This window comes from Zingiber officinale, chromosome 2A (genome assembly GCF_018446385.1).
Source record: "Zingiber officinale cultivar Zhangliang chromosome 2A, Zo_v1.1, whole genome shotgun sequence".
NCBI lineage: Eukaryota > Viridiplantae > Streptophyta > Magnoliopsida > Zingiberales > Zingiberaceae > Zingiber > Zingiber officinale.
In genome coordinates this window covers 170,843,767-170,856,361 of record NC_055988.1, presented here as the reverse complement: position 1 = coordinate 170,856,361, position 12,595 = coordinate 170,843,767, and the positions used below count along the sequence as shown (strand labels likewise).

Sequence of the window (12,595 nt, the reverse complement as noted above, 5' to 3'; positions counted from 1 at the left end):
AATAATTAGTATTTTTATTTTAATAATAATTATTGAATAATTATAATTGATATATTTTCTAATCGGAGTCTGACTCTTATTTTAAACTTATTTAAATTAATATATATTTTTAATTTATCTCCTCTATGTGAGAATTTTTATTAAACCGATTTCAAATTATTATTTTTTTGCACCGTCCGAATCACAAAATAAGCATCTTTTTCTTTTAAAAATTTAAATTATATAAAATTTTAAATGTAATATTTAACTTGTATTACATTATTTTTATTATATTAAAGTTAAATTAACCGTGAAGATTAAATGATATAATTAATAAAATTTAAGTTTTTAGTTATTTTTTCTCTTAACTTTTATCCCTTAATTTTTCAATAATTTTTTATTTTATATTTAATATAAAAAGAATTACCTATATGATGGTTTTGTAAAAGATAAGAGGAATCTGTAATTCACGTATTAATAATTTTTTAATTTTATATTTTTTCTAACCGTGGCAGGGATTTTCCTCCTCCGCGAGCGATTAGTTGGATATTGATTTTTTTTTTAAATAATAATATTTATAATAGAATTTTAGAATCACGATAATATGGATATACAATCTGTATATATTTGTTCGTATATCCATAATTAACCCATTCATCAAATCTACTATTTCCATAATTAACCCATTCAAGAACAAAGTCATGATAAATACGACGACTAATCCTTATTGTAGTTTATATTTTTTTTTAAAAAAAAAGTAAAAAGGGTTCGCTCGCTTGACGATGGACTACGATAAGAACCCGCGTGAGCAGGCGGCGGACCGCCGCCGCCGCAACGATGTGCAGCATCAGGGTGGCCCGCCGGAGGACCGCCTCACTTTCCTCCCCAACGACATCCTCTTCTCCATCCTCTCCTTGCTCACCATCAAGCAGTGCGTCGCCCTCTCCGCCACCTGCTCCGACTTCCGCCGCCGCCTCCCCTCCCTCATCCCCCGACTGGACACCTTCCGCTTGGACGTCGGCCTCCCCTATTGCGGGTGCTACACCCCCAAAATATCCACCTTCCCCTCGCGTACCCTGCTCCGCCAATTCCGCATGGTCCTCCACAACGACTCCATCGACTTCCCCACATGCTTGAAATCGATGCTCGTCGAGGCGGGCGTTCGAGATCTCATCGTCGAATCCTCCGGCAACATATGGTTAATTTCCAGCGACAGGCAACTCTGTGTCTTCGGCATCAAGTCCGTGAGGAGTCTCTCATTGATCAGAATCGATATCCCGATGATGTGGTGGTACTACGATTGCCGCCCCCCTTCGCCCTTTCCCTCCACCAATCTCACCTCCCTCAAAATCGAACTTTGCTTCCTTCACGTTGATGTCCTGTTATCCATCCTCGCCTCCTGCCCCTTTCTCGAGACTCTGCAGCTCATCCGTTGCTGCGCTCTCAATTTCGGCATAGACAAACTAATCATCCACTCCGCCTCCATCAAGCATTTAGTCCTATTCTCCTCGAACCCCATCGTCAACGCCATCGACGTCCAGGCCCCCAAGCTCGAGTATCTCGTCGTCGACGTCGTCACTGCGCTGCGCATTGAGGCGCCCAAGTTCCGGAACGCGTCATTCCTTCTCGACCTCGAGCCGCAGGATGATCTTCCAGATGCGTTGATGACTCTTTTCGGAGCTGCTTTTCTATCGAGAGCCGCTTGGATCATGCTGAATTCTAGCACAGCCCCAGACGTGAGAGAAGATCGACAAAGCTGACCTTCTTAATTCATGCATACTCTCCTTGATATATTTGTATAATATGATTTCCTTTGATTGACAGATATTAGCAGCAGGAAATGAAATCGATGAATTTATTCCTCCGGAATACAAAGAGAAAGCCCTGTTCTTCAACCTCCAGTTCAATCTGAAAGATCAATCGTCAACTATGTTATTCACCGAGTTGCTCAAGAAGTGCAATTACTACAATACCGAGTTTGATATACGTGAAGATTCTGCAGATTCTGCTTATATACATAGGACCAATGAAACAGCAATGGACGGTCACTTGCTTCATGGCTTGACACAAGTAGAGCTAATTAAATTACAAATGAAAATGCCCACCAAGACATTTGAAGGGTTTCTCTCGAATCAGAAGAAGATAACGGATGAATTAAAGCAAGTCGGATTGCAAAAGCTGAAAAGTCGCACCAACAGTGAGCTGTTCGAAGAGATATTAGCATCTAAGGAGTCTCTGTTTGAAATATCTTCCAATATTGCTAACTGCATTGAAATGAAATTTTAGTTTTTGTTTTTTTCCTTCTCCTCATTCAGTATTATAGACTTGCAATTGTCATTGTTTAAAGCTCAGCAAGTCTGAAGCATTCCTGAAATACTGCAGAAATCAGAGAGTTTGCCATTGTGAAAGTGCAAAGTATGTTTAAAATTGAGTTTTCTAATGCGGTTCCTATTACTTTTCACCATCTAAATTCTTTGTTCGTGATAGCTACCTATGGTGGCCATTGTCTGCCTTATGATCAGTTTTAATTTTATCTTTATTTGAATTATAATGATTACTTAAGCCAAACCAAGTAGTTTATGTTAGTGCAATCGTGGCTTAATTAAGTGGTCCAATGTGATCTTGGTTCTTGAGTTTTGAGATTTGAGTAAAGAGTTTGAGGGTAGGTTTTGCTTTATGATTTGATATTTGTTTGTGTGCAAGGACTCAGTGGGTACACATACGGAGACGACTTGGTTCGACCATGGTTGTGGTTACATGATGGCTCGAGGTATGTGAATGATATGGTGCATGATAGTGGAGTCTGATAAAATTGGGAAGCCAGAAGTTAAGGGGATATGATAGTTAGAAGTTAAGGGGGTGTGGCAGTCAAAAGTCAAAGGAACGTGGTGGTCAGGATTTAAGGGGACGTGGCAATCAATAGGTATGGAAAGAAGAAGTAAGACCGGGTGACAACGTCAGCAACCTGATTCCCGTTCAGGTTCTCACAGACCGGAACTCCATACCTGAGACACCTCCTGGGTAAACAGTCGGGGTGATTCCTGACCTGGCTTAGACGGGTTGGACTCTCACGGCCTGGTTGTACTTAGTCTTAGTGCTCTCAATCAGCTAAACTCTCTGTTAGCTAGCTCCCAGCCGGCACTTGGGCAATCCCTCCACGACTCCCGGCTCCTCATGGTCTAAGTTAGGTGTTATACCCGACTGATTATCCCGAGCTGCCCTACTCATACCCGATAGGGACAGAAGACACTACATGACAACAAGGTCAAGGAATCGTAACCGCCCGTCAAGGAATAACTGCTGCGTGTCAGAGAATATTCCAATGATCTGCGATCATCTACGAATGGAACCTTCCTTTAGCCTACAGGAGAGGGCCACGTGTCCTCCATCACCCGACAAGTCGTGACACCCGACATTCTTTGATACCAGTCAGGCTCCACCAGAAGGTGCACACTGTCATATAAAGAGGGAGGTCCTCTCCTTCACGCAAGTACGCTTTCTCGCACATTAGCACTTGTCTTCTACTTTCTTTCTGCTTCGTACACTATTTTTCTAGGGAAAGTACCTGACTTGAGCGTCGAAGGGCCTGCTCCGGGGACTTTTTCCCTAGTTTTCTGGCCTCTAATGCTCGTGCGCTTGTCAGAGTGTGCACAGAGTTCAGGTACCGTTGGCTCAGTCATCGTCGTCCATCAGCACCACGTGGGAGCCCATTTTAGGAAGCGTATATGAGAAAGGTGTCTCAGTCGCCCCTCCCTCAACGCCAGCCACAGTTCACCCGACCTTCATCCGACTCAGATTCCGGACATGATCAATTTGGCATCATCTATGGGAACTTTCTTCACCTATTTTGGAATGTGAAGATGGAGGACACCGGACGGATCAACGTGACCATGACGATAGGAGAATACGAGCTATTCAAGGAGGCCAAAAGGCGAGCGACTTCCGAAAAGCAGACAACTGCTTCGTGACCATACAAGATGTCTGCAGTCTCCAAAGACCTAACTCATGTTTCGGATAGAGGGTCTAAGAGGAAACAACTCGAGGAGTTCCCCTCGGCTTTCTATCGGGAACCTGGCCCGGACTATTTGTTGGTGCGGTTATCACTAACGGTATAACCCAAGTTTTGATGAATGACAAAAATAGGTTAAGTTAGTTTTGTTGTTAATCCAACACTCTGACCGAGTGTGCAGGAGAAGCCCAGACAAGTCGACGGGCTGACTGGCACGAAGCCCAGCTAGGTCAATGGGTCGACCGGATAGCTGGCACGAAGTCCAAACAGGTCGACGGGCTGACCGGACGTTTGGCACGAAGTCCAGTTAGGTCGACGGGCTGACCGGATAGCTGGCGAGAAGTCCAAATGGGTCGACGGGCTGACTGGACGTTTGGCATGAAGTCCAGCTAGGTTGACGGGCTGACCGGATAGTTGGCGAGAAGTCCAGACGGGTCGAAGGGTTGACCGGACGTCTGGCAGGTAAGTAAAGGTAAGTCACTGGAGGAGAGTGACTGTGAGGACGCATCCCAGTTAAGGGATAGTAGGCATCGGTTCAACTTAGGTCTATTTTGGATCCCTAAACTGTGACCCTGACTAGGTTCTGGTCTCAGGAAGACAGGACCTAAATCATAAATCTATATAAACTGTTTATGCATATATTTTTATAACTCTATGTTGTATATACAAATGTAGAGCTTCGAATTCTGCACGCGTAGCAACTGACAGAGCTTGATTATGAGTTCGAAGTCAAAAGTTATGGCCCTCGGAAGATTACTGTGTCAAACAAGTAATTGGTCGCGCTTGGGATCAACCAGATTCGAACTCTCCTCATCTTATCCGAATTTTTGGGATCTGATAAGCTCTGGAGACTCCTCCAAAGGGCTATAAAAGGAGGGGTTGAGCAAGCTTTAAACATAGAACCCTCATACGTGCTTCAACGTATCCAAACGACCTTCCGACTGCTCTTGGCTCCTGCTACGAAACTGCTGCGCTCGACGACTGCTCCGAGGAGTTCCGATCACGCCCGGCAGACAGACATCAACACGAAGTGCTTCATCTTTTGATCCTTAAAAGTGTTGGTAAAATTTCCTTTATCGTACTTAATTATTATAAAAAGCAAGTGCAGTGTGTTGCACTTGGCTTCATTCTTATTGTACTCGATTCTCTATGCCGCGGGTACCGGAAGAGGTTTTTAGTGGATTGCCCATCGATAGGTCCGCGGAACCTGGGCCTTGGAGTAGGAGTCGCCGAAGGCTCCGAACCAAGTAAAAATCGCCTGTGTTATTTTTGGTGTTGCTTTTCGTATTTACTTTCCGCTGCGTACACTCGTGTTTTAAAAATCGAAAAGAAGTGTTTTTCAAAATCACGTGATTCACCCCCCCCCCCCTCTCACGTGCGTCACGATCCAACAAGTGGTATCAGAGCCGGTATCGCTCTGATTTGGTGCAACCATCAATCAAACAAAGGGGTGATTTTTCTTATTTTTTTAAGCTTTCAATTTTTTTTTGTATAATTCTAAACTGGTACTCTTACCTTTTTGGAAATATTTTTCATTGTAATTAATCTAAATTGGTGCAACACCAATTTAGCTCATTTACTATTATTTCTATTTCCTCCCACACTACTAATCCAAGACCAAGTCTTGGCACCACTTTTTAGTTTTTTATCTTCAGCATTCAATGACTTTTCTTGAAGGACGGAACCCCCATGAACCACCACCATACGATCAAGAATATTTCAATTACTGGAAGCGATTAATGGAATGTTTCTTAGGAAGCCTAGATTTTGATAATGTGCTAATATTGAGAAAACCTTCTCAGGACTTGGAATTGAACAAAAATGTAAGTAAAATTATTTGTGATATTTTACCTAACAATGTTTATGCAGACTAGAAAAGTACAAGAATGCATATGAGCTTTGGATCCAGTTGATCAAAATTCTTGAGGAGCCGTTGGAGTTAGAGGATCAAGTCGAAATCAAATCCAAACTTGAGTCAGATCCAATAGAAAAGCCTACTGAATTAGGGGTTGCGCTCAAGCTTAGTAATATTTACCAAAATACTCTTGCCAATAGTAGTTTAAAAAATATGCATGTTAATTTGGATATTTCTGAAAATATCTGTGAAAATAGTGTAGCTGACAATACTTGCAAAAATACTCCTAGGATATTTTCTGATAAAACAAATTTAATTAATTTAGAAAATTCAGAAAATCTAAAAATAATTAATAACCCTAAAAATTCAAATTTAAACCTAAACAAATCTAAAAACTCAAATGATAGAGTTGACAAGGTCAATATTGATTTAGATAAAATTAATAAATTATTTAATAATCTAGACAATATTAATCTAGAAAATCTTATCCAACCCTAAGATAATTTAATTAACAAAAAAATTAAATTTTAATGATAAGAATAATCTAATAAATTCCACTAATTATATCAACTTAAAAGACAAAGAAAATATAAAGATAAAATCAAACACTTTGATAAAATCAAAACTAAATTTAACAAAATCAAAATTAAATGTTAAAGACAACATATTAAACAAAGATTATCTGAAAAATTCAAAATTAACGATTAATAAAATGTTAAAAGATAAACCTTTAAGGAAATATAATTCAAACACTTTAATTAATTCAAATTTAAAAATTAATAAAAACTTAAACTTTAAAAATAAGCTATTAAAGAAAAATAATTCAATTAACCTAATAAAAGTGAAATTAAATAAAAATTTAAATATTAAATACACTCTTTTAAAGAAAGATAATTTGACAAGTTTAATTAATTCAAAATTAAAAACTTAAATTTAAATTATAAAGTAAACATTAAAACTTAATTAAAACCAACTCTAATTATACAAAAATCTTAAAAGGAATGCCAATAATTCAGGGGGAGGTTCCAGAATAGCTGGCACCTCCAAAACTAACCTACCCGGAAGGGTAACCCGAACTAATCTACCCGGCAGGGTACTTAGGACCAATTAGGAAGGGGACTCAAGTTTAACTTGAAAAATGGTATTGGTGAAATTTTGGATAATAGTACGTTAGGGAAGCTTAGTCTATGCATGTCTAGGAAGATATGACTTCGACTTTGTGCATTTGGCTAAGTAGAACTGACTGAAGCTACCCTTTATGGATTCTAACCAGTTAAACCAAGGTTTTGTACTAAGTCCAGTGGATAGGACTATTTGGAAAACCTCGAATGCATGGTTACTCTAATGATGTCCAAGTGACTCACCATAGCCCAGAAGTTTATCCAGAAAATATCTATCTGTTGAACCCAAAGTTAAACCTGAATCTAACACAAGTTAAAACCAAAGTCTAAAATTGAACCTAACTCATCTCACAAAATTATAAGATTCTTTGATTGAAAATTTAGATCGGGTGAGATGACTAAGGTTTAAAATTAAAATAAATTAAAATAAAATTAAAATAAATTAAAATTATAATAAATTAAATTTAATTAAATTAAACTAAAATTAAACTAATATTAAATTAAAATTATTTTAAATATTTTTTACTTATAAATTCTTTAAAAAAAATCTATTTTACTTAAAATTATTTTAAAAATCTGGTTTACTTAAAATAATTTTTAAAATCTTTTTAACATAAAATTATTCTAACTTAAAAAATTATTTTAACTTAAAAAATATTTTGACTTAAAAATTATCTAAACTTAAAAACTATCATAAAAATTATTTTAACATAAAAATTATCTTAAAAACTATTTTTCGCTTAAAAATTATTTTAAAAACTTTAAAAATCATTTAAAAAATTGTTTTAAAAATTCTTTTAAAAAAAATTTAAAAATTATTTTAAAAATTCTTTTAAAAATTATATTAAAACTGTTAAAACTCATTTAAAAATTCTTTTAAAACTATTTAAAAATACTTTAAAACTATTTTAAAAATCCTTTTAAAACTATTTTAAAAATTCTTTAAAAACTATTTTAAAAATAATTTTAAAACTATTTTAAAATTCATTAAAAAAATTCTTTTAAAAATTCTTTAAAAACTATTTTAAAAATTCTTTAAAAACTATTTTCAAAATACTTTAAAAACTATTTTAAAAATTCTTTTAAAACTATTTTAAAAATTATTTTAAAACTATTTTAAAAATTATTTTAAAACTATTTTAAAATAATTTAAAAACTATTTTAAAAATAATTTAAAAACTATTTTAAAATAATTTAAAAACTATTTTAAAAATAATTTAAAAACTATTTTAAAATAATTTAAAAACTATTTTAAAAATTCTTTAAAAAAAACTATTTTAAAAATTCTTTAAAAACTATTTTAAAACTATTTTTAAAATTCTTTAAAAACTTTTTTAAAAATTCTCTAAAAATTATTTTAAAAATTCTTTTAAAAAAAGACTATTTTAAAAATACTTTAAAAACTATTTTAAAAATTCTTTAAAAACTATTTCAAAAATACTTTAAAAACTATTTTAAATTCTTTTAAAAAACTATTTTAAAAATTCTTTAAAAAAACTATTTTTAAAATTATTTAAAAACTATTTTAAAAATTCTTTTAAATCCATTTTAAAAATTCTTTTAAAACTATTTTAAAAATTCTTTAAAAAAACTATTCTAAAAATTATTTTAAATTATTTTAAATTCTTTAAAAAGTAGTTTAAAACATTTAATTTTTTTAAAAATAATTCTTTTAAAAAATTCTTTTAATCATTAAAATTCATTTTAAAGTCATTTTAAAATTAAGACACTTATGCTAATTAAAACGTTAAAACTTAAAGTAAAAAACTTTAAAATTAAAGTTAAAACTTAATTTTAAATTAAATTAAAACTTAACATTAACGTTAAACTTAATTTAAATTTAAAATTTACAATTAAAATTAAACTTAAATCATTTTAAAAATTATTAAAAATCATTTTTACCAAAAAAAATTATTATTTTTAACTTAAATCTTTCAACTTAAAAACTAAGTTTTTCTTAAAAATTAGTTTAAAAAGTCATTGTAATTCAAAAAGAAAACTTAAAGTTAAAATAAAAAAAATTACATATGTTAAACAAAATCTAAACTTTAATTATATTATTAAAATTTGATTAACTTAAGGTTATAAACTTAATTAAATAATTAATATGTAAATAATTGAAGTAGGAACTTCAAAAATGAACTGTAATCTAAATTAAATTTGACCTTACATTAAATAGTTAATTAATACTTAATCTTAATTTAACTCAATAAATCTTAATTTTAACGTTAATCAGAATCTTAATTTCACTTAAAAGGAAGTAAATGAATAGTTAAAATCATAACTAGCACTTTCACTAAATCAACTCAATCAATTAATATGAAATTTAAATTATTTTAATAAGTATTAAATTATTGAATCAAGTAAAATTTAATTGATAAATTATTGATAATGATTAATTGCTATTGAATTAATAACAAGTTATCTTATTTAACCTTAAACTAAAGTTTAAGGATCTAATCTAAAATTAATTAATTTTAGAATAATTGATTAATTAAACTTAAATAAACAATTATACCAAGTATATAGAGATACTTATTTAAATAAAAAGGTGTTAAGGCTTTGAACATTAATATACCCAAACCTTAGTGTTAACTTAAGAGGGAGAAATAAATTAAGGAGAGTAATAAATTCAAGGGGAGTATCAAATTCAGGGGAAGAAATTAATTAAATATCTATCTTTCCTTTATTAAAAATAACTTAATTTGTTTTTGAAAAATGTTGAAGAAGTGCTTCAAGTTCAAACCTAGTTTGAAAATTAAATACAAATTAATTTTGAAATCTGACTTGAAAATTTTATGTTTGCCTTTATAAAACTTATAATATTTTAAACTTGCAAAAAAAAAACTTCTTTTTGAAAATTTGATCAATTCTACAAAGCTCATCTTTAATTTTTATTTTATAAAATTTAAAGTATGGTTAAATTTGACTTAATTTGATCAATTACTATCAACCTGGTTTCGAAAATCTTACTTTTATAAAATTATCTTTGTAACACTTATGTTTGAAAAGTAGCTATGTTTCAAAACTTAGCTATTTTACAAAATTAGTTATTTTTTTTATAACTTAGCTATTTTGAAAATGTTCAGAGATATTTTTAAAGCAAAATCTTTAATTATTTTAACTCCCCTGAGTTAATCTGATTTGTAGTTGCATTCTTTTTATGCATTTATGTTTATTTAATCCATATTTATGTTTGATGAATGCCAAAGGGGGTGGGTTAGGCGGTTAAGTTAGCTAAAATAAATTGAAAATAGAAACTAACTTAAAACCTATTAATGCTTGTTTTAACTTACATTTTACACTAACTTAACCAAGTTGTCATTCCATCAAAAATGGGGAGATTGTTGGTGCGGTTATCACTAACGGTCTAACCCAAGTTTTGATGAATGAAAAAATAGGTTAAGTTAGTTTTGTTGTTAATCTAACACTCTAACCGAGTGTGCAGGAGAAGCCCAGACAAGTCGACGGGCTGACTGGGTGTCTGGCACGAAGCCCAGCTAGGTCAACGGGTCGACCGGATAGTTGACACGAAGTCCAAACAGGTCGACGGGCTGACCAGACGTTTGGCACGAAGTCCAGCTAGGTCGACGGGCTGACCGGATAGCTGGCGAGAAGTCCAAACGGGTCGACGGGCTGACCGGACGTTTGGCATGAAGTCCAGCTAGGTCGACGGGCTGACCGAATAGCTGGCGAGAAGTCCAAACGGGTCGAAGGGCTGATCGGACGTCTGGAAGGTAAGTAAAGGTAAGTCACTAGAGGAGAGTGACTGTGAGGACGCATCCCAGTTAAGAGATAGTAGGCGTCGGTCCAGCTTAGGTCCATTTTGGATCCCTAAACTGACCCTGACTAGGTTCTGGTCTCGGGAAGACAGGACCTAAATCATAAATCTATATAAACTATTTATGAATATATTTTTATAACTCTATGTTGTAGATACAAATGTATAGCTTCGAATTCTTCATGCGTAGCAACTGACAGAGTTTGATTCTGAGTTCGGAGTCAAAAGTTATGCCCCTCGGAAGATTACTGTGTCAAACAAGTAATTGGACGCGCTTGGGATCAGCCAGATTCAAACTCTCCTCATCTGATCCGAATTTTTGGGATCTGATAAGCTCTGGAGACTCCTCCAAAGGGCTATAAAAGGAGGGGTTGAGCAAGCTTCAAACATAGAACCCTCATACGTGCTTCAACGTATCCAAATGACCTTCCGACTGCTCTGGGCTCCTGCTACGAAGCTGCTACGCTCGACGACTACTCCGAGGAATTCCGATCGCGCCCGGCAGACAGACATCAACACGAAGTGCTTCATCTTTTGATCCTTAAAAGTGTTGGTAAAATTTCCTTTATTGTACTTAATTATTATAAAAGGCAAGTGCAGTGTGTTGCAGTTGGCTTCATTCTTATTGTACTCGATTCTCTCTTCTGCGGGTACCGGAAGAGGTTTTTAGTGGATTGTCCATCGATAGGTCCTCAGGACTTGGGCCTTGGAGTAGGAGTCGCCGAAGGCTCCGAACCAAGTAAAAATCGCCTGTGTTATTTTTGATGTTGCTTTTCATATTTCCTTTCCACTGCGTACACTGGTGTTTTAAAAATCGAAAAGAAGTGTTTTTCAAAACCACGTGATTCACCCCCCTCTCACGTGCATCACGATCCAACACTATTATCACAAGGGATTGAACTATTCTAACAAAAAAGAGCAACCACAGGCCTTTATGGCGGAAAGCTCCCCGCCTAGGGACTCAAAGAAGGGGAAGGCTATAGTCCTCCGGGAGGAGCCCCGGGTGGAACCTGATGAGCAAATGTCCTTCTCTTTAAGGGTACTAGAGAAGAAACTACCGAAGGGGTACAAGCCCCCGACCATTGGAGAGTACGATGGCAGTAAAGATCCGGAAGACCATCTCCACAAATTCCAAAACACGGCGTTGTTTCATCAATACAGCGACGCTATTAAGTGCCGAGTGTTTCTGAATACTCTATCTAGCTCAACACAGAAATAGTTTGATGGATTATCGAATGGGTCCATCACTTGTTTCCATGATTTTAAAACTGTCTTCCTGCGCCACTTCGCCGGCAGTCAGAAGTACCAGAAGATAGACCACTGTCTCTTTGCCCTCAAGCAAGGGGCAGCCAAACCCTTGCGAAGTTATATTAAGCGCTTCAACCAGGTGGCCCAGGACGTCCCCTCTGCTACATATGAAATACTGATAAGCGCCTTCTCTCATAGATTAGTAGAGGGGGAGTTCTTCCTAGATCTCATCCGAGACTCCATGAAGAATTTCAATGAGATGCTTGGAAAGACCGCCAACTATATCAACGTGGAAGAGGTTTAGGCTGCCCGACACAAAGTAGACAAGGCGCCTACTCACGCCAACAAGCCAGAGAAGAAGCCACCCCAACCACTAGCTCAGCCTCTTCCTCACGCTCGGGATGCCCGACTGCCCTTCTCTCCCGGTCAAGATCCCAGGCCTACTCCATGTGTGGCAGCTGTCCAAGCCCCAAGGCCTGGACCATGGGGGCCACGCTACTGCACTTATCATCAGTCCCATACCTATGCTACAAATGATTGCTTCCAGTTCGCCTGAGACTCTCGGCGCGCAGCTGAGCTAGGTCTGCCTCCACCTGAGATCG

At 35.5% G+C, this 12,595-nt stretch overlaps 1 protein-coding gene across 1 annotated transcript; it reads left to right on the top strand.

Annotated features, from left to right (window-relative positions):
* Positions 1 to 11,679: 11,679 nt before the first annotated feature.
* On the top strand, positions 11,680 to 12,297 carry LOC122044261. The gene is made up of 2 exons (XM_042604778.1): positions 11,680 to 11,784; positions 11,965 to 12,297. Exons 1-2 carry the CDS (start codon positions 11,680 to 11,682, stop codon positions 12,295 to 12,297), a joined length of 438 nt encoding a protein of 145 aa, XP_042460712.1.
* The last annotated feature ends 298 nt before the right edge of the window (positions 12,298 to 12,595 follow it).

Coding starts and splice junctions, on each gene's coding strand:
- LOC122044261 (XM_042604778.1), top strand. CDS start 11,680: ATGGCGGAAAGCTCCCCGCCTAGGGACTCAAAGAAGGGGAAGGCTATA. Junction 11,785..11,964: donor AAATGTCCTTCTCTTTAAGG/GTACTAGAGAAG, acceptor ACACAGAAATAG/TTTGATGGATTATCGAATGG.